The 21,479-nt window shown below is 35.5% G+C and overlaps 1 protein-coding gene across 2 annotated transcripts in view; it reads left to right on the plus strand.

Annotated features, from left to right (window-relative positions):
* Positions 1–21,479, plus strand: part of LOC105483765 (KIT ligand) — an 87,649-nt gene that overhangs the window by 52,703 nt on the left and 13,467 nt on the right. Inside the window, exons 4-8 of one of the 2 annotated variants that reach the window (XM_011744739.2) lie at positions 10,189–10,359; positions 12,564–12,720; positions 13,439–13,522; positions 20,126–20,235; positions 21,202–21,269. In XM_011744739.2, coding sequence (XP_011743041.1) covers positions 10,189–10,359; positions 12,564–12,720; positions 13,439–13,522; positions 20,126–20,235; positions 21,202–21,269 — 590 coding nt within the window. The remainder of the gene's footprint in view (positions 1–10,188; positions 10,360–12,563; positions 12,721–13,438; positions 13,523–20,125; positions 20,236–21,201; positions 21,270–21,479) is intronic. The other variant, XM_011744740.2, reaches the window with a different exon arrangement.

The following is a 21,479-nucleotide window of genomic DNA, read 5'->3' on the forward strand; positions in this document are numbered from 1 at the left end:
TGGAATATTCATCAGCTCAACTTTATCATTTCTTTGTGTTAGGAACATTCCAATTCCACTCTTTTAGTTATTTTGAAACAGACATTTTTATTAACTGTATCACCTATTTTGCTACCGAATGCTATATCTTATTCCTTCTTCAATTTTTACTTAAAGTATATATTCATCAGTTTTCTTTTAGTTTTTTATTTGCAAATAATTTTAAATTTACAAAAAGTTGCAAGAATATTTAAAGAACACCCCTGTGTCCTTTAATTCAGATTTACCAATTTCACCTATTTTTAACATTCTGCCTCATTTGCTTTATCAGTTGCTTTCTTTCTATGTATACATGTGTGTTTTATTATGTTTCTGAACTTCTTGAATAAGTTGTATACTGACGTATACATGGCCATTTACTCTTAAATACTTCAGTGTGTATTTCCTATGTAAGGGATGTTTTCTTACCTAAACACAGTACCTTTGCTACTTCAATAAATTTTACAATAATTATAGTACTTAAATCTAGGTCTGTATTTCAATTTAGCCTTTTTTTTTTTTTTTCATTTCTTTTCCTTCAGTATAAGATCCTATCTAGGATCGTAATTTTCATTTTGATACCATGTAAATAATGACTTCCAAAGATGCCTTGTTTTGGGAATAAATTACCTGACGTGGCAAAAAGGACTTTGCAGATATAATTAAATTAAGGATTTATAGCTGGAAAAGTTATTTTGGATTATCTGGGTGGTCCCACTCTGATTTACATGAGTCCTTATAAAAGGGAGGCAAGCGTTTCAGAGCCAGAGAGGGAGATTTGAAAATATTACACTGCTGGCTTCAAAGATGGAAGAGGGATTCACAAGTCAAGGAATGCACGTTGCCTCTGGAAGCTGGAAAAGGCAAAGAAAATGATTTTTCCTTTAGAGCATCCAAAAGAACCACAGCCCTAATGAACACCTTGATATTAACCTATTCAGACCTATTTTAAACTTCTGACCTCCAGAACTGTAAAATAACAAATTTGTGCTGCTTTAAGCCACCAAGTTTGTAGTACTTTGTTATAGCAGCAATGAGAAGCTACTACATCCTGTCTCTCTAGTTTCCGTTAAGAGTTCCTCAGGCTTTCTTTGTCTTTATGGCACTGATATTTTTGAAAGAGACAGTCCTCCCCTTTAAGAAAAGTGTTTCTCTTTGCAACATTTGATTGGTGTTTCTTAATGCTTCTGTGGCGCTTATGCAATTCAAGTGACAATGCTACATAAGTGATGATTTGTGCTCAGGTTACCACATCCAGAGGCACACAAAGTCCATCTTCTCCTCATGGTGCTGTTTGTTTTGATCATCTGGTTAAGGTGTGCAACTATTTATGTATATTTACTCATTCACAATTTTGGAGAGACACTTTAAGGCCATGTAAGCAATCCTTCTCCTTATCAAAGTTTCTCCCACAGATTTAGCATCTACTGATTATACTTACCTGAACCAATCTTTGCTATCATTGTCAGTTTTTCATTCAGAATTTTTAAAGGCACAGCTAAATGTGGAAGAGATTGGCAGTATGTGATGCTACTCTAACAGTAAGCCTTCCAGCCTTCTTCCCTCTTCAGTACCCTTCCTCAGCTATGCACAATTTCACTTCTTGGCTATTCTCATCTTCTTTTACCTGGCCCTGTTACTTACCTCTGGGCTCTTTCCATTTTCTTTGATACCTCAGGATTTATTATTTGATGTTTTGGTTCTTCCTGAATAGACAGAGTGATTTAAAAAGAAATACATCCAATCATTTCATTCCTCCTTCTTTATATTCATTGAGTGGCTTTTTGTTGCTCTTAGGAAACAGGAAAAGGAGCTACTTCAACAAGGCCTCCAAGACTGTAGTGATCTAGCTGGGCGAGGTGGCTCATGCCTGTAATCCCAGAATTTTGGGAGGTCAAGACAGGCAGATCATGAGGTCAGGAGATCGAGACCATCCTGGCTATATTAGCTGGGAGCGGTGGTGGGCACCTGTAGTCCCAGCTACTCAGGAGATTGAGGCGGGAGAATGGCATGAACCCGGGAGGCAGAGCTTGCAGTGAGCCGAGATCGGGCCACTGCACTCCTGCCTGGGCGACAGAGCAAGACTCCATCTAAAAAAAAAAAAAAAAAAAGACTATACTGATCTGGCACCTTACCTTTCCATATCCCTTTTCTTCCTTATCATTACCGGTTCCTTGCTGCCACATATCTTCTTGCCTGGCTTTCTCTGTACCTGGAATCCTCATTGGTTCTTTTGTCTAGATAACACCTGATTCTTTTAGATATCAGTTTTGATTTTTGATGAAACCAAATTGTTCTATTGGAAACTATTCATAACACTCCTCAGAGTAGCAGTTTTGGATGTATTTGTGGGATGATTTAATGGATAATCTTCCACCAACCTGTAAACTTCACGAAAGTAGGAACTATATTCTTTTTGCTCTGCATTAGATTCTCAGTGCCTCATGGATGCTCACAGGCATTTAATGAATATTTGCTGAAAGAAAGTGAAGAAAGGAAAGAAGGAGAAAAGTTCCCCAGTATATAATCATTTATAATTTTCTTGAGGCACAGATTTGAACTGAGTATAGTTCACAAGGTTATGATGATGTGGTGAGTGCCTATAACTCATCACACAGTTTCTGTACTGCAACATTATCTTCTTTTAGATGAGTGTGCATTTTTTGAAAGATTTTAGGTGTAAGAATTGTATTATGCAATTTTGGGGAATCACAGCTTCTTTAAGCCTTCTGTTCTACTGCTTTAATTGGTCATTTTTGTATTCAAGAACCTGCTTATTGTTCCCATTTACTAAAGGCTAAGAGCCAAATTCCTGAACCTGATGTTCATGACTCTTCGTAATCCTGCCCTACCCTAACCAGCTAGTCTGAATACCCATTATTCCCCAACACAAACTTCCAACCTCAGCCACATGCACTACGGCCTCCTAAAATCACTGTGCCTGTTCTCAGGATGCCCTTTCTTCTCCCATCGACTTACCCAAATTCTGCCCACAGAATTAGGCAGTATCTTGGGGCTTAAACCATCTTAGTGGTCATCTCCTCCAAGGTCAGTTTAAGATTTCTCTTTCACACAAGGTCATTTTCTGCTCTTTCAGACCACACTTTCTCTCCCCTGTATCATTTGATCAGGTGAAATTGGCATCACATCTACTCTGTGCTGAGTGTTTTGCTTGATGCTGGGGCTTGGTGGTCAGCAACACTAACATTGCACCTGCTACGTGGACCCTGTCTTATAGTTTATTATCTTGTGACTTCTATGGAATTTGTCCAGAAGCTATTCATCTTGGGTACATGATCATATATTGCTTACATAGAGCTTAATATTTTAAGTGTTATATAATTGTCTCAAAGTATTATTGTGAGAAATAATCAAAATACAAAAAAATATGTGTTGTGGTGTGCATATAATAATTGTCAGATACCATCATTATTATTTTGTTGTTGTGTTCTCTTTTTACTATATTTTGACTATCTATGGAGCAAGGTTGAACTCTTTTACTCCTGTGTATCTCCTCACCATTCTTTAGACAATCCAGTGCATATAGTCACTCCTCAAAAAATAGTTATGAATAAACATTTAACTCTGGCAAAAATGCTAGTTTTCCAAATCTTGAAGGAGCCCATCTTATTAGTTTAGACTCCTGTGGTTTTCACTAATAGTAAAAGTCCCATTATAAGGACGGTAAAGAATAGCATGTCACCTAAGGACATGGATGCAACAGGCCTCATGAAAAGACTGGAACCAGGATTGGGAACTATGAGTTTTTCCTTCTCTTTCTCTGAACCTCTATGTCTCTGCCTCATTCTTTTTGTGCAGATTTTTTTCTCCTTTGTTCCAGTCACTTGGTAGAATGTAACTGCCCAAGAGCTGCCAGATTTACATATTCCAATTTCAGCCCTCCTCAGAGACTAATTATCAGTTTCTAATGATCAATACCAATTTTGGGGAGGAACTTTCTGATTGGTCCATCCAAGACAGGTGTCTACCATCATCCCATCAACTGTGGCTACAGGGAAAGTTCACTGTTTGTAAGCATGGATTCTGAGGCTCCACTCCTATGATGTGGCATTCTCCCTATGAAAATAGACGTCAGCCAAATAGACACTTGTACTCAACTATTTATCTACCTCGATCTTCCATGTAATAAGAAAATATTTATTTAAAAGGAATAAGCATAAAATGTTAATTGAATGAATAAAATATGACATTAAATGCTATTTTAAGTAGTTCTTTTGTATATTCTACTACAGTACAGGGGGCCGTCTTCCTAATAAGTGATTATATTAAGATGCTGTTCAGATTATCTAGGCCATTATTGTCTGATAGAAATACAATGGAAGCCACATTCATAATCTTAATTGTCTGGTAGCCACACTAAAAAAATAAATAAATAAAAATGAGCAGCTGAAATTAAGTATAATGAAATGTATTTAGCCCCATGTGTCCGAAATATTGTCATTTCACTTTAAAATCAATATAAAAATTATTAATGGAATGTTTTCTATTTTTCATATTATTCAAAATCCACAGTGTGTTTTACACCGGCAACATATTATAGTTCATACACTAAATTTTCATTAGAAATAGTTATTCCATATTTAGATTTTTTTAAATAAAATTTACCATCCATTGAAGAGATAGTCACATTTCTGTTTTCTCCAAACATACTTAAAAGTTTTCCAGCCTCTAAATATTTAGGGTGATATTATTGACTTTTCAATTTAAAGAAATTATAGTTAAGTAAAAGGAAAATTTTAGCTCTGCAGTCACATTCGATGCATTTTGAGTGAGAGGAGATGTAGATGGATAGTGGGATTCCCATATTGGCCAGCACCAATTAGACAGGCCCCTTTGTTTTACAGATGGAGAAACTGAAGTCCTGAATAGGTTAAATGACTTTCCTGAAATCACAAAGTGAATTGACAGAGTTGGGACTAAAAACTGGGCCTCTGGTTCCTCGTTGCTGCCCTCAATCCCCAAACCCCTGTGCTGTTCCTTCACTTTTCTATTTTAAGTCTGGCCTAGGGGCCATTTATAGGTCTACCCTGGGAAATAACACGTATTTAGAGTGCTTTGGTTGATTTCCATCTTAATCAGATTGAGGTTTCTACGTCACTTTAATTCAAACAGGATGCCTAAAGGGAACACTGAAGACCCAAATTAATTGTTTAGGGAGAGGACTAAAATAAATCATTGCAAAACCCAGCTTATCCAAAGAGAAGTTAAGATTTCAGAGACTACACTGGCAACATGAACATGCAATATTTATTTTGCAAAGTGCTTTTATAGGAAAGTTTTAAATTTGCCTGCCCATGGAATGTTTGAGAGTAGAATGTCAGCTTTCTAGCCACAAGGATAAAAACCAAAAGAACAGTAAATAAAGTCCACAAATGGCAATTGTCAGGATTCCTCAGAGAAATTTACCTTCATTGGTATGACTCTGGATTAATTGAAATGAAACAGAAAGAACCATTTCTATTCCCAAGAGATTTCTTAATTGAGCCTAAGAATCATTGTGTCTGGTCCAGACGTGAGACCACATGAGTCATATGACTTCAGCAGAAAAAAACACGTCAGTTGTATGTGCTTTCACTATTCTCATGGCTACTAGAACAAAATGAGTGATCGAGAGTCCTGGTTTCTCATGTTTCTGTGTAAATTTGTTATGTAACCTGGAACGAGACACTTCACTACTCTAGGCCTTGATTTTCCCACTTATGCAGTTGGTGAGACTGGTCCTCAATATTCCTTCTAGGTCTGAAATTCTGGTGATTCTGATGACATGGCTCTAAATTTTGCTTACTCATCCCAGAGGTAGATGCCGAAAGCACAAACAGAAAGGCATGCTTTGTGCCCTAGGCATGCTTATGTCTAATTCCAGCAAGACTGAAGTTTGACAGAAATTAAAGAAAGTAAAACAAAAACAAATTGGGCAGTAATGCCGGTAATTAGATTAATCAGATTAGAAGGTTGGGTGAATACTCCTTGTAAATATTCTTAGAAACATCGTGGTTTATGAGCCAGGCTTTTCTCTCTGAGAATCACTAATTGGTATTTCACCAACTCCTGTGAAAAGAACGCTCTCTGTGGGTAGATACTAGCTTTAGGCCCTATAAGAAACACATAGATATCTCTCTGTGAACAGCTACCAAATGGAAAGTAGTGTAAAGTGCATCAATGAAGAAGTGTTATAGTATGTTTTGTCTACTTTCAGCTTCTTATTCCATAAATCTTACTGTGACTGTTCTTAAAGACTGTCTTTGGGCTGGGCGCGGTGGCTCACACCTGTAATCCCAACACTTTGGGAGGCCAAGGTGAGTGGATCACCTGGGGTCAGGACTTCAAGATCAGCCTAGCCAACATGGTGAAATCCCATCTCTACTAAAAATACCAAAAGTTAGCTGGGTGTGATGGCGGGTACCTGTAATCCCAACTACTCAGGAGGCTGAGGCAGGAGAATAGCTTGAACCCAGGTGGTGGAGGTTGCAGTGAGCTGAAATCACGCCATTGCACTCCAGTCTGGGCGACAAGAGCAAGACTATGTCTCAGAAAAAAGCAAAACAAAACAAAAAATAACAACAACAACAACAACAAAAAACAGACTGTCTATGCATCTAATACCAATGCGGAATAATGTGTCAAATTATTTCACCTAATAAACCAGCACAGCTTCCTGAATGAGGCAGGAGATGGAGAGGAGCAAGCATGCCAGAATTAGCAAGTCCCCAGGGTGATTTTAAAACACATGGTTTATTTCAGCCAGTTTCTCAGATTTACTGGTTCTAGAACTACAGAGATTCTGTGTCACATATTTTGTGGAATTAATATATTACCTTTTAAAAATTTATGCTTAGTTTTAGAATGTGCATGCATTTCTGTTGTTGGTCTTTGGAAACAGTCATATTTCTTGTTATGTTTAGAATACTTTTAATTTTATTCATTTTAAATGATACATTTTATTTAATCATTTAGTGAGATCATTGATTTGGTGTTCATGGTACTTTAAAATTCCTAAGGAAGTTCACAGTTTTTAACTGAATTGTCAGTGGTAGTGACATGCTAGCAGCTCAAGCATATTGATTCATCATTGAGTCAGTTTGGATTCTAGAGTCATACATGTTATAAGTACATGGGGATAGAAAGCACATGTTTTTAGTAGTCCTAGCTAGAGCTGCTATATTAAACCAAGAAAACATAAGACAGAAGCTATCAAGAAAGGAGGTAAGAAATTGAGAGCATGGAGTCAAGAAAAAAGTTTTTACACTCAAAGCAGAATCTATATATTTCTTCATTTGGAAACTACACATACAGATGAATAAAGCATCAAATTACTGTACATGCACTTCAAGAATTTAAAAACTATTATTTGTGTCACCTTTGACATCCTGTATGACCGCCAATTTTCTTAATCCTTTATATTTTCCAGTGAAAGACAGAACATTATATCCTACTTTCTTCTAATGAATATCATTGAGTAAATATTTATATAAAAATATTTAAGTTTAAAATGTCTCTGAAAAATAAGAAACAGTGATAATGTTGTTTATTAAGGCAAAGGAAAAAGTACATTTGTAAATTTGACAACCTTTAATCATTTCTTTCATAATCATAATCTTGGAGGAATTGAAAAACAGAAAGACCTGCTATCACCTCACAAATGAAATACTTAGTTCAGTGTGTTTTATTCTCCTTGCAAATCATTGATGATATTTAATTAAAAATTACAAAACTGCTAGACATTCCAGTCAAAACTAGTTCCCTTTCTTACAAGCAGGCAGATTAAAACTGACATTTAATATTATTTGTTTACCTTCATTTTATCTTTGATAAACTCAAGAATCTTAAAAAGCCAATATATACCTGGTTAAACAAATAACTGAAAAATAGAACTTTGAATTTATGATTCAGCCTTTTCCAAAGAAATAATAACACAAGCAAAAATAAAAAAATGAATGAAATGTTATTGCCAGGGTTTTAGAAATACACGATTTTTCAACTGCGTAGGCACGTAGTTTTTATCAACTATCAACAAATTGTTCATGACTTTAGACGGGCAAACATTAGAGTAGGATTAGATTGTGGAATTTCCATGGTTTAACTCTAAGAAAGCACAGGATTGGGGTTGGAAATTTTACTGGAAAGAGTTGATTGTTTACACTGTTGATTTAGGTATGTGAAAATGGGAGGAGGTAGGGTAATAGCTAAATAGGAACTTAGAATATAAAATGTAAACATAGAGTTCAGTTGAAAATAGTGATCAACAGAAGTGGCAGTAAGTACCCCAGAATTCCCCAGCTTAAAAATAAGAAACAAATCAACAAAATCTTCTCTACTTTAACCACACACACACAAAAAAGGCAAAATGAACAAAGTACCCATTCATATAAGACAACTACCACAGAAACTAAAGGAATGTCTTAATTCAAAACAAGGGAATTTCATTTTGGTTCTTACTTGCCAGAGATCCTAGGCAAGGATATTCATAAAGTGAGGAAATAGAGTCCTAAGAGATTAATACCTGGAATTTCATTGTTAGAAAAATTTGCACAATTTCAGCAGAATGAATTGGTGAAAGCGACTCTATCACATAAATACTATTCAAATAGCATTTATACTGTATGCTGTGCTCCGTATCCTAGGAAATCTGTTCATTGTTGATAGGGCTGACTGTCTATAAGGAATTATCACTCTCTAAAAGGAGAGAAACTTGCAGAGCAATTCAGCATCCAAGGAAAGACTGACAGCTTTGAAAGAGACCTGATAATGATGCAAGTAGGAACTTGCATGTGCTTGAAATAAGCATTGATTTAACAAAACAAAGACTCTATTCTACATATACTTTGGAAACACATATTCTTTGAGAACTTGGTTTTGACGAGTTGAAATGGCCACTCGAACTAAATTCCCATGTTGAGCTTTGTTTACCCTTCTTATCTGAAGCCAGAGCCAACAATCCTAAAAGTTTTGAATGACATTTAATGGTTCCAGGAATTGGGGCTTACCTATCTGCAGATAAACCTGTTTCCTTTTTGGCTGTATTATATTAAGTAAAACTGTTCTGTTAAATGAATATGAAGTGGTCCCTTCTATACTTTAGAATAAATAAATGACTTGAGCCAGCTGCAGTGACTCACGCCTATAATCCCAGCACTTTGGAATGCTGAAGAGGGAGGATTGCTTGAGGCCAAGAGTTCAAGAGCAGCCTGGGCGACAAAGCAAGACCCCCATTTATATAGAAAAATTTAAAAATTAGCAGATTTGGTAGCATGCGTCTTGTAGTGCCAGCTACTTGGGAGGCTGAAGTGGGAAGATCACTTGGGCCCAGGAATTCAACGTTGCAGTGAAACATGAACCATGATTGCACCCCCACACTATAGCCCAGGACTCAGAGAGAGAGCCTGTCTCTGTAAAAAATTAAAGTATAAAAAAATAAATGAAAGACTTGACTTTTCCCACAGAGATATTCTACTAGTAAATAGAGAAATAAAGCTTAGTAGTGTGATTTATTTTGCATGACATCAATTACTCTGAGTACAATATTTTTGTTACAAGTTCTATTAAATTATTTATGCTTTTAATGAGCCAATTCAATGTTAGCTATTCCTAATAATAATCTTATTTTTGTCACTGCAGCATTTCAGCAGAGTTCAAAATACATCAGAGTTTCCACTTGAAAGATATTTATAAAAGAAAAGATAACACGTTAAAATCATATAAAGTATGCAATTTACAACCTCCTCCTCCTGTTACAAGAGTCCCTCCTCCTATTACAATAGTCCCTCCTCCTCCTGTCACACTAGTCCCTTCTCTTCCTGTTACAATAGCCTCTCTCCTCCTTTTACAACATTTTAAGTAATGTATATTAATTTTAAAAATCTGGCCAGGCACAGTGGTTCATGCCTGTAATCCCAGCACGTTGGGAGCCTGAGACGGGCGGATCATTTGAGGGCAGGAGTTTGAGACAGCCTGGCCAACATGTTGAAAGCTCATCTCTACTAAAAATAAAAAAGTAGCCAGGCATGGTGGCGGGCACCTGTCATCCGAGCTACTCGAGAGGCTGAGGAAGGAGAATCACTTGCGTGACTAAAATGATAGCTTTGAAGAGTACTCCGAGTTTTATGGCACTTATTAAAATAGCTGCTTTGTCTCCTTTTTCATATCCTGCAGCCAAGTCATTGTTGGATAAGCGAGATGGTAGTACAATTGTCAGACAGCTTGACTGATCTTCTGGACAAGTTTTCAAATATTTCTGAAGGCTTGAGTAATTATTCCATCATAGACAAACTTGTCAATATAGTGGATGACCTTGTGGAGTGCGTGAAAGAAAACTCATCTAAGGTAACTTTGTGTTCATTGGGATTATTTTTCATTACTCTTCTTTAAAAACCCATGCTTCTTGGTGCTGTTGGGGAGAATGAGGCACCTTTATGATATTTTGATTGTAGAAACTTCAAATTTAAAAATCTTGTTCAGATGAGCAAAGAAAACAAGTATTTGCAGTTATAGTGCAATACTGAAGTGTGCATTCAGACTTAAATATTGTCATCTAATATAAAAATAAAACTTATTTACATTACAATGCAAAATCAGTCCTGCCTTTATCTTCATTTTTCATAAGTGAAGTCCTCAAAATCTTCCTGTTAAGTTACAAGTGTTCATTTAAATAGAAAATTGTCTGTAATAGACACATATCCCTGTCCTTTTATCCATAATGTAATCACCCCATAGGTCACAACAAAGAAATACATTTTGGCTCCCCAGAGTCACTGGATAACTGATCATCCCCAACTTCAGGATATGGGCACGACACCTGGAATAGGCAGTGTACTCCAGAAAATGAGAGTGGGATATTGGAGTTTAAATTCTGGCTCTGTCACTAATGAGTTCTGTGAGCATAACTTCTTTGTACCTCACTTTCTTTATATTTAAAGTGGGGACAATGCCAGAATTCATCTAACAGGGTTGACATTAGGTGATTTGTCATGAGTACTTTAACACCATACCCAGCAAAATAAATATTAATAAAATTTTACATTTTTTCATCACACTGTGTCTATAGCAGAATCATGCTTAGCAGACCTGATTTGGTATACAGTTCAAATGGCCAAAGATTAGCTTAGGAGACTTCTATAAGTTTAAATTCAAAGTTTTAAACAGGATTCTGTACCTTAATACCTAAATTCTTTTTCCTGTCTCCCATCTAAATTCCAGCTACTCTGTAAGACCCAATTTCAATCCTATTTGTGCTCTCCAATCTTATAATTCTTACCATACTAATAATCCAATCACTACCTTTAATCTTTCTACTGTTTTGTTTTCTAATTTCCAAAGTCAGAATGTAGTGTTAACCACTCTTTCATATTACTACTGCATATAGTGTGCTGACAGCATTCAAAAGAAGTTGAGGTCACAAAAAGAATATATCACACAAGGTGTCACAAAGGAAATAACATATGCATTAGAGCCTTAAAGATAAGTTAGGTAAATGAGTTAAGTCAATGGTGATGTTGGGAGGAACACTGCAAACAACAAAGAATGTGCATTTACTAATCATGACACTTTGGTGGGAACCCAGGAGATTACCGATGATATTTCCGCAGTTGTTTTGGAGATTGAGTTAATCTATATAACGCACTTAGAATAGTCCATAGTAAGTGACAGATAGTTGTTTATTTTGGTTACCTACTTTTCTTTATAATCCATTATGTATCCCTACAATATAGCTTTGATTTGCTTTGGGGAATTTTATATTAATTTTATATCAATTAATCATACTATTTTTATTATTTTGGGACTTGCTTCTTTCACTCAGCTTTAGGTTTAGAAGATGTATCCACTCTAAAGCATATAGCTGTAGTTAACCTTCTCCTGAACTGAACTCCACTAATTCAATGTATCACTAGGTATTAAGCCACTCTCTTTTGATTGACATAGTGATACAGATATTGCTGCAAAAAACCTTTTTATATGTCTGATGGTATGTATGTGCAATAGTTTCACTAGGGTATTTACCTGAGAATGGAATTTCTGAGTCACAGGAGGGGCACATGTCTAACTTTACTGGATAATATCAAATGTACCAATTTACATTATCTCAGCAGTACATAATAGTTCCCTTGCCAATATTTAGTATCATCTGACTTTCTAATTTTTGGATATTAGAGCATGCATTATGGAGAGGTCTTTTTTTTTCTAAAGACTAGAATTTCTTGTAATGGAGAGGTCTTTTAAAAATAAACCCTGATGTTTTTAATAAGCATCTCTAAAGAAAAATATCCCCAGTTTGTTTTCAAGGTTATTATTATTATTATTATTTGCCATGACATTGTGTTCACTGCTCCAGATTCAACTTGTGAGCCCACTGGGATCACTACCCCACATTACCAATTTGAATTACATACATTGAAACAGCCATCTAAAAGTGCTAGTTGTAAGAGTCCAAATACTTTAATCTTTGAGGGACATATTTATAGTCCATTATCTTGACCTCAGTTAAGTCTAAAGACTATTTGAAAAATGTAATCCTATTTTTTTTGTTCTAGGATCTAAAAAAATCATTCAAGAGCCCAGAACCCAGGCTCTTTACTCCTGAAGAATTCTTTAGAATTTTTAATAGATCCATTGATGCCTTCAAGGACTTTGTGGTGGCATCTGAAACTAGTGATTGTGTGGTTTCTTCGACATTAAGTCCTGAGAAAGGTAAGACATGTAAGCATTTCCAGTTCAAATGTAAACAACAAACTTAAATCTTCCCTATATAGTAAGAATCTACCTCTGTGTTTTGCTGTAGCAAGACAATGTGCATGTATGTCTAATAAAAAAGCAAGTATCAATAGCACAGAAGAAACTAATGATTGTAGATTTCTTGGTTTCCAAGCCAAAGCAGTATTCATCAATTTCAAATCAGTGAGCTGTTTGTGAGTAAACAGTATATGAGATGGCCACTCATACCTTTTCTCATCTAATATTTGCCAGTAGTTACCATTATATTATTCTGTACCTGCAGTCAACTTAATGTTCCTTCTCAAATTTTTTTCTTAAGGATCTAATTCTGAAGTCACAAATTCTGATCCTCCCCAGTTACTCTGTATTGAGACTCTCTTTTCCCTTCACTGGGTCTCTGTAATACAAACCTGGATTCATGGCTTTCTTTTTTAATAAGAAATTACCATCAATGTGTCATTATTTGTATTTATTAACATATTTATTCAATAAGTATTTGTTCTACAAGGTGACAATGGTGAATTTCTTAGTAAAATAGAATAGCAGGACCCAGTATGAAATAAATAAGAGCTGAATACTCTAGATTTGGGAAGCAGACCTGGCAAGTAATCTGGTATTACACTTCACCTTTCAGGGACTCTGTAAGTCATACAAATCACCATATAACACTGACACATTATTGCTTTCTATTTAGATTCCAGAGTCAGTGTCACAAAACCATTTATGTTACCCCCTGTTGCAGCCAGCTCCCTTAGGAATGACAGCAGTAGCAGTAATAGTAAGTACATATATCTGATTTAATGCATGCATGGCTCCAATTAGCACCTATAGGAGTATTGCATGGGCTTTCAAGGAAACTTCTACACTTATTACTATTGATACTGTTCTGTTACTGTTATTCCTTTTATGGTCTTCCTGAGACTTAAGTTTGTAGAATTAAATTTCCCTAGAGCTGGAGATAATGTTTAGAGAATTCGGCCAATAAATTTTCTGCTAAGGTTATTTTAAATAAGACATAAAATTAATTTTAGAAATATGATTTATGCTTTTTGTTGAATCATTAAAATATATTCTGTGTGGAATGTGCCTGACAAAACCAGAAGTTTAAAATTGAGTGTAAAAATGCTGGTTGTATAGAATTCCAAAGATATTTTCAGTTTTGTGTATATCAGTATTTACTATTGTGCATTTTGAAATTTGATGATCCTGTTATTTTACTACAGAATTATATGTTTGACGAGAATAGACTTATTCTTCTGAAATGTCTGTCCTCTTTGGCCAAGAACCCAGTTTTCTTTTAAAATCCAGGCAAAGTCATTATAAAGGTTATTGTATTTACTAAATACTCTCTGGCCTCATGGAAAGTGCGGGAAGAAAAAAAAATCATCTTGTGATCTAAGCTAAAAAGGTCATCCCTTAAGACTTACAAATGGGGCACTGTCATTTGTTCAGGGACTTAGAAGACCTGTCTATGAAACTAAGTAGCAATTTATTACTAATTCGTAATAGCTTGTTACAATGCAAAATTTAAAAAAAAAAAAAAACCTGTAAATTGCAATTTACTTATTTTGGAATTCGTTGCCACCAAAACCTGACCTGAAGTGATTTTTGGCTATTTATAGTATTTATTTATCTTTCCAAAAGTGAATATATATTTTACTAATGAAATATTAATGTATTTGATTACAGGATGCTACCCAGGATTCACTGGGGACAGTATATGTTATACATTATTTGCAGGACAGAATCTTCTAAAACCTAAAATTCTAAATTACGTATCAGTTCTGAAAGTGTCAAAAAGGGACTACGGCCCTCTTTGTGTGTTAGTCAATTAAGAGCTTTCTTACTAACTATGGATTTTATTAAATTTTCAAAGAAGCAACTCTGTCTTCTTAAATTCTCTGCTTATATTTCATTGATTTCCAATCTTTATTATTTCCTTCCATTTGCTTTGTGTTTCATTTACTCCGCTTTTTCTAGCCTTTCAAAGTAGAAAAATTAGATCATTGATTTTAAACTATTTTTGCTAATTACAAGCACTTAAATGTATAAATTTTCTTATATACACTGCTTTAGCTGCACCTCACACATTTTTATGTTGTGATTTTATTATTTTTCTAAATATTTGTTAATTGTGATTTCTTCTTTGATTCACAGATAATATAAAAGTGAGTTGTTTGATGTCAAAAAGTTTGAGGTTTTCCTATATATCTTCTTGTTACTGGTTTATGAATTTTGTTGTCAGAAAACATACTCTATAATTTTTTTGAAATCTGCTGAAACTATTTTATGTATATTATTTAACTATTGAATGCGCACTCAAATTTGGCCAAAATGGTTGATAGTGTTGTTTATATCTTCTCTTCCTTATTAAACATTGTATCTAATTTTTATTAATTATTGAGAAAAGGGAATTGAAAATGTTTACTTTTGATTACGGATTTGTCTGATTTTCCTTTTGGTTTTGGGTTTTTCGCTTCATATATCTTGAAGCTTTATTATTATGGGCTTATACATTGATTGTTGTTAGATCTTCCCTGTTTAATTGACCTTTTAGTCTTACTGAAATATCCCTCTATCTCTGATAGTGCTCTTAGGCTTGAAGTGTGTTTTATCTGATATTAGTAGAGCAAGTCTTATGCTTACTGTTTTCATGGTATATGTTTGATTTTCCTTTATTTTCAGTCTATTGTCTTTATTTTTAAGTACATTTCTGGTAGACAACATACACTTGGGTTTCACTATTTTATTTAGTGTGTCTCTGTTAATTAGAGTGTTTCATCCATTTCTGTGTAATACATCATCGGTATAGTTGGATTTTAATCCACCATTTTCTTATTTGTTTTTTATCTGTCTCATTTGTGTATTGCTCTTCCGTTCCTTATTTCTCACCCTTTTTTGGGCTACTTCATTTTTTTTCTAGTGTTTAATTTTAATTACTGTGGGCTTTTCAACAGTACCCTTTTGCATTATGTTGTGATTATTTGGGGAATTAAAGTATACACTTTAACTTGTAATCTTCTACTTAGAGTTACTGTTGTAGCACTTGAGAAAAAATACAAGAACCTCGAAACAGGATAGTTGTACTTACCCATACCCATCTTTTGTGTCATCACTGACATATAGTAACATATCTACATCAGTTATAAATTTCACAATACAGTCTACAGTACACAATGCAGTTCAATTATTGCTTTGAACTGTCATACGTATTTTAAAGTAAGAGAAGAAGAAATATATTGTCTTTTATATTAACCCGCATATTTGTTATTTCCTGTACCTTTCATTCCCTCTTGTCAGTCCAAGTTTCCATTTGGTATTAATTTCCTTCAAGCTGAGAAACATTCTTTGGCGTCTCTTGTAATACAGATCCGCTGGCAGCAAATTCTTTTTTCTTTTTAATTGGAAAAATATCTTTTTTTGTCTTCCATGTAGCAGGTACTTTTTACTAGATATTGAAGTTTGAGTAAACAGAATTTTTTTTTTTCTTTTAGTCTTTTAAAAATATCACTCTATTGTGTTCCTGCAGATACTGTTTCTGGAAAAAAAAAAAAAAAAAAGTAGCCACCATTTGTCTTATTTTTTTCCCTGCATGTACTAGGTCGTTTCTTCCTCTGCCTTCTTTCAAAGTGTTCTCCTTTTAACAGTTAAACTAGAATATGCCTCCGAGTGGTTTTCTTTGTATTTATCTTTCTTGAGATTTGTCAAGCTTTTGGATACATAAATTTGTTTTCCCTGAAATTTGGTGAAAAAATAGCCATAATTTTTTCAATTTTTTTTAATCCATTTTATCTCTTCTCTCTTTCTGAGATACTACTTGCATGTATGTTAGCAGTTTGCTAGTGTGTCTTAGGTCACAGAAGTTTTATTCATTTATTTATCCTCTTTTCTCTCTGTTCTTCTGAGTAATTTCTACTTGTCTGCTTTCAAGTTCATTGACCTTTTCTTCTACCATCTCTGATCTGCTGAATTTTTCATCCAGTGAATTATTTTATTTATACATTTATATTTTGTCTTCTAGAATGTCCAGTTAATTTTTTAATGTGTTTTGTCTGCTGGAATTTTCCATCTGCATACTCATTATGAAAAAAAATTCTTTTTTATCACTTAAGCATAATGATCATAGCTGCTCTAAAGTTCTTGTCTCCAAATTTCAACACACAGGTCATCCCAGAGTTAATGTCTATTGACTTCTTCCTCCTTGATTAAAAGGAAGGGTCACATTTCCTTTTAAATGGTTAGTGATTGTTTAAATGCCGGATATTATGAATTCTATGCTGTTGAATATCTTTCAGTTCTATAGCATTTCTTTAGAGGCTATTGAATTGTGTTTTGGTAAGAGGTTCGAATACTAGCAGATGAGATTTATCTTTTCTCCCAGCCTTGTTTTTAAACATTCTTGGGTACAAACGAAAGTAGCCTTATTCCTAAGGCATGGAATATCTGAGACACCTCTAAAGTACTCAGAAAATCTCTCCAATATTGCTTGTCGTAACAACTTTGTCCACCATTGTTCTGTGACTGCTAAGGTCTCTATTAATATTATAGCTTCCCAAAGGTTTGGTTTTTGTTTTCTTTTGTTGTTGTTATTTTATTTTTTAGTCAGGTTTTGTGACTTCTCTACTGGTGCATATAAAGCTTATTATTGGACCAGTAACTTAAGGAGATTCATCTAGAGATTTCTGATGCTCCTTCTTTGCACGGCTCCCTTCTTTGAAATAACCTAGATCTAGAAACCCCAGCCACATCAGCAGCCCTGAATTTCAATCTTTGACTCCCTGCCTTAGTGAGGCCATTGATCCTTGCCTGGACTCTGTCTTCCACACCTCAATCTGAAAGTGCACCCCAGACAGGAGAGCTGAAAGCCGAAAGCCAGGGCAAACATGAGCCTCACTTAGTGTGGATTCCCTGTCTCACGAATTACACATTTGTGCTGCTGTTCCCTAATTTCTGAAAAGAGTTGCCTCATAATTTGTCCAGAATTATAATTACTTAGGTTGGAAAGGCTAGTCTGCTACCATCGTGTTTGGAAACAAAAAGTCTTTCCTACTGATTTTAGAAGACAAATTAAATATAAAATACCTATTTAATCCCATGCCTCTGAATTAGAGATTACTTTTTAAATTGCAAGATGAATGGACAAGCTTCTTTTTTGTTCATTGTTTCCTTTTTCTTTCTTTTTAAAAAATTTTGAGTCTTGCATTGTCAGCAACTTTTAGCTAGGTGATGTCATTCATGAATATGCCACTTAGATACCTATGCACAAGACAAGATTTTGCAGTGCTCACATTCTAAGAGAAACAGAAGTAAATACTCATAGTACAGTACATAATATGTATCATAATAGAATTATGCAAATGTTTTTAGTTGTAACACAAAGGGGGTAAGACTTGTTTTTTGGGAGAAGGGTTAGGGAAATTTGAAGAAAGCATGCTAGTTTTCAGGGTTAACTCGAAAGTTGGCCATGTCAGAGGACCAGGGCATATGAAAACTTATTACAGAGTTGTGAGTGTGTAAGGAAAAGTCATGGGATAATGGAATAACATACAAACCTACTAGTTATCCAAAGGAAATTATGTTTATAGCATAACAGTAATATCCTTTATGGTAAGTAAAGAGAATGTTTAAAAGATGTTTATGTTTGAGATCCTTGCAGACAGTACCTAAATGATAGAGAAAGAAATCCTAACTTTGTCATTACCTTATACATCTTCTAGAAATAGTCTTGACTCAACCTTCCTGGACTCATATACTAGTCAAGTTAAACTCTGTTGACTCTTCGGTCAAATGGAAGATCATAATACCTCCTTCACAGAGTTTCTGTGAGTTTTAAGTGAGTTAGTACACGTGTGCTTGGAGACATACCTGATGTCTTGTAAGAGTTCATCATTAAGTACTAGAATAATGAGATGCAATAAGACTTTGGATCAGTAATTATGTTGAACCTTTAGTGAGCTCCAGATCTGAATCAAGGAAGAATATTCATTTGCTTGTTTCATAAACACCAAGATAACCATGTCACAGGCATGGTGCTCCTAAAAATGCTCACTCTAAAAAGAAGTTCAGCAAAATTATAGCACAATTCTTTGTGTTCTATATGTCTACAGATGTTGGTTATTATTAGTCAAATGAAACAAGTCAGTTCCCAAGATTTCTGGACAGTGGATAGTTTTGGTAATAAGGAGATATAATTAATATGGTAATAACCCAGGAATTTGGGATCACTCAAATCCTGCCCAGATGAGCTTCCTCTCCACACAAATTCTCTGCAGGCTATCTTTGCATAAAATCAAAACTTTGTTGTCAGCTTAAGCTTTGTCCCCAAATAGCCTTCATTTGGGCCTTGAGGCATACAATTCAAATCTCATTGATTCCTACTGGATAGCTGCAGTGGAAAGTATTGAAAGTCATTCGCTGGAGGTCTAAGCAAATCTCTTCTGATAAAATTCTTTTTGTCTGCCTGCAAGAGGGACAGTAGTATCCCTGATGGACCAAAGACCTGGTTCTTAAGCCCCACGCATGAACAAGTGAAATAAAAAAAGTGAGATAACATTGACCTCTATAGGATGTGAAGCTAAGTAATCTATGGGCACTTCCCCCAACCCTCCCCCGCACTGCCGCCCCACCACCTAGTCTTTGCTGTGTTTCTCCCTCCCTCTCTCCTGCAGGAAGATTGCTGCTGTGTCTTAGTCAGATTCCAGGATTGCATCTTGGCTCATAGTCTTAGGGATGGAACTGTCAACATGGTAGTCACCGCACCCTCAGAGAGCAGGTCTGCTTTCCTTAGTGAGGTCTCCCACACAGCTTTGTTTGAAGCCCCCTCCTTAGATGCTATCCTTCTGCCTGAGAAAGGTTTTAGGTAGCAAATTCCAGAATATCTCCCTCTTTAGTAAGCTGCTTTTTGCTTTTGAGTCTGGTCTTTCCTTTGGCCTGAGTGGTGAATTTCAAGACTTGGGTTTGGTCTTTGTATAGAACAGGAAGAACGTGGTGTTTGGCTACCTTGATTCTGGGACATCCGGCTGACCCAACGTAGCCAAATACCAAGATAAAGGCATGAGAGATAGATTTGTTTGATAGTGTAAGTCATTTCCCCCCCAGAAATATATTAAGTCTGTGTTCCATATGTGGCAGAATTACCCAAGCAAGATTTCTTTCTGTCTCTGTGATTTCTTTCCTTTTTAATGCATTCATCTTTTGGAGACTACCTGGACTTATATTGCCTTGCAAAAGCAATATTCAGCAGAAAAATCAATCTTTTGAATACTTTAAACAGATATAGGTCCAGAATGTGTTACGGAAACAGTTAAAAACAACCACAGCATAAGAGCAAAACTTCTAGGATGAACATGCTGTATTCATCACTGTGTTCTTTAAATTATAGGGAAGGCCAAAAATCCCACTGGAGACTCCAGCCTACACTGGGCAGCCATGGCATTGCCAGCATTCTTTTCTCTTATAATTGGCTTTGCTTTTGGAGCCTTATACTGGAAGGTAAGTGTTGCCATTCCTTTTTTTAATATGCTATGTTTACATAAATTATTAATCTTTTTTCCTCAAGAAATGATCCATTACGAAAACAGTGAATTCTACCTTAGTTTATAATCTAAACAAAATTTAAATTTTAGAAAGTTTCCCATTTCTCATTACATCTGGAGACAATCCCTGTAGCTGATTATTCACACTTAAGAATTAGGAACTTGCCGGGCGCGGTGGCTCACGCCTGTAATCCCAGCACTTTGGGAGGCCGAGATGGGCGGATCACGAGGTCAGGAGATCGAGACCATCCTGACTAACATGGTGAAACCCCGTCTCTACTAAAAATACAAAAATTAGCCGGGCGCGGTGGCGGGCGCCTGTAGTCCCAGCCACACAGGAGGCTGAGGCAGGAGAATGGCGTGAACCCGGGAGGCGGAGCTTGCAGTGAGTGGAGATCGCGCCACTGCACTCCAGCCTGGGAGACAGAGCAAGACTCCGTCTCAAAAAAAAAAAAAAAAAAAAAAAAAAGAATTAGGAACTAGCGTTAATAACCTGAACTAAATATGAAAAGGAAGATCTGCCAAAAATCATATGATATACTTAAAAGATAAATAGAAATGTCATTTGTATTATCTGCTATTTTTGGATTTCTACTCTTTTGTTCTCTTCTTATTGAAGCCTGTCTAAAATTTAAAAATGTGCAAAAATCATTGTGATTCAGCTTCTTGAAATGTCTTTTGAATTTGATTAAATGTCAACTTCTTTCTTACTCTTTCTCCCCCAACATCCTAAAAATGTTGAGTTGATGGTACCGTGCAACTTTCATAACTTTTTATTACAAAAACATTTTGCATGCTACATGCTGAAAAAAACTGTTATTGGAGTTATTGACATAAAAGATAAAAGTGGAGTGCACTTACCTCTTAAATATTAGACCATTCATTGATCGTTTTACAGCATGTGTGTTTCTTCTTTTTCCAGAAGAGACAGCCAAGTCTTACAAGGGCAGTTGAAAATATACAAATTAATGAAGACGATAATGAGATAAGGTATTTTGTTTTGCTAAATGTGTGCCTAATCAAGCATGGCATTGCCATTTCACACGCTGTGTACATGCCCAGAATGTCTTTAAGAAGTCCTTAATTCATGACAGTAGCTCCTAACCAGTGAGTCCCAACTCTTTATCCATCTTTCTGATGTCTCACTCTCTCTTCAATGCTGCATCTCGATTTACCTGTAGAATACCTTCACATAATTGC

Source organism: Macaca nemestrina, chromosome 10 (genome assembly GCF_043159975.1).
Source record: "Macaca nemestrina isolate mMacNem1 chromosome 10, mMacNem.hap1, whole genome shotgun sequence".
Taxonomy (NCBI): domain Eukaryota; kingdom Metazoa; phylum Chordata; class Mammalia; order Primates; family Cercopithecidae; genus Macaca; species Macaca nemestrina.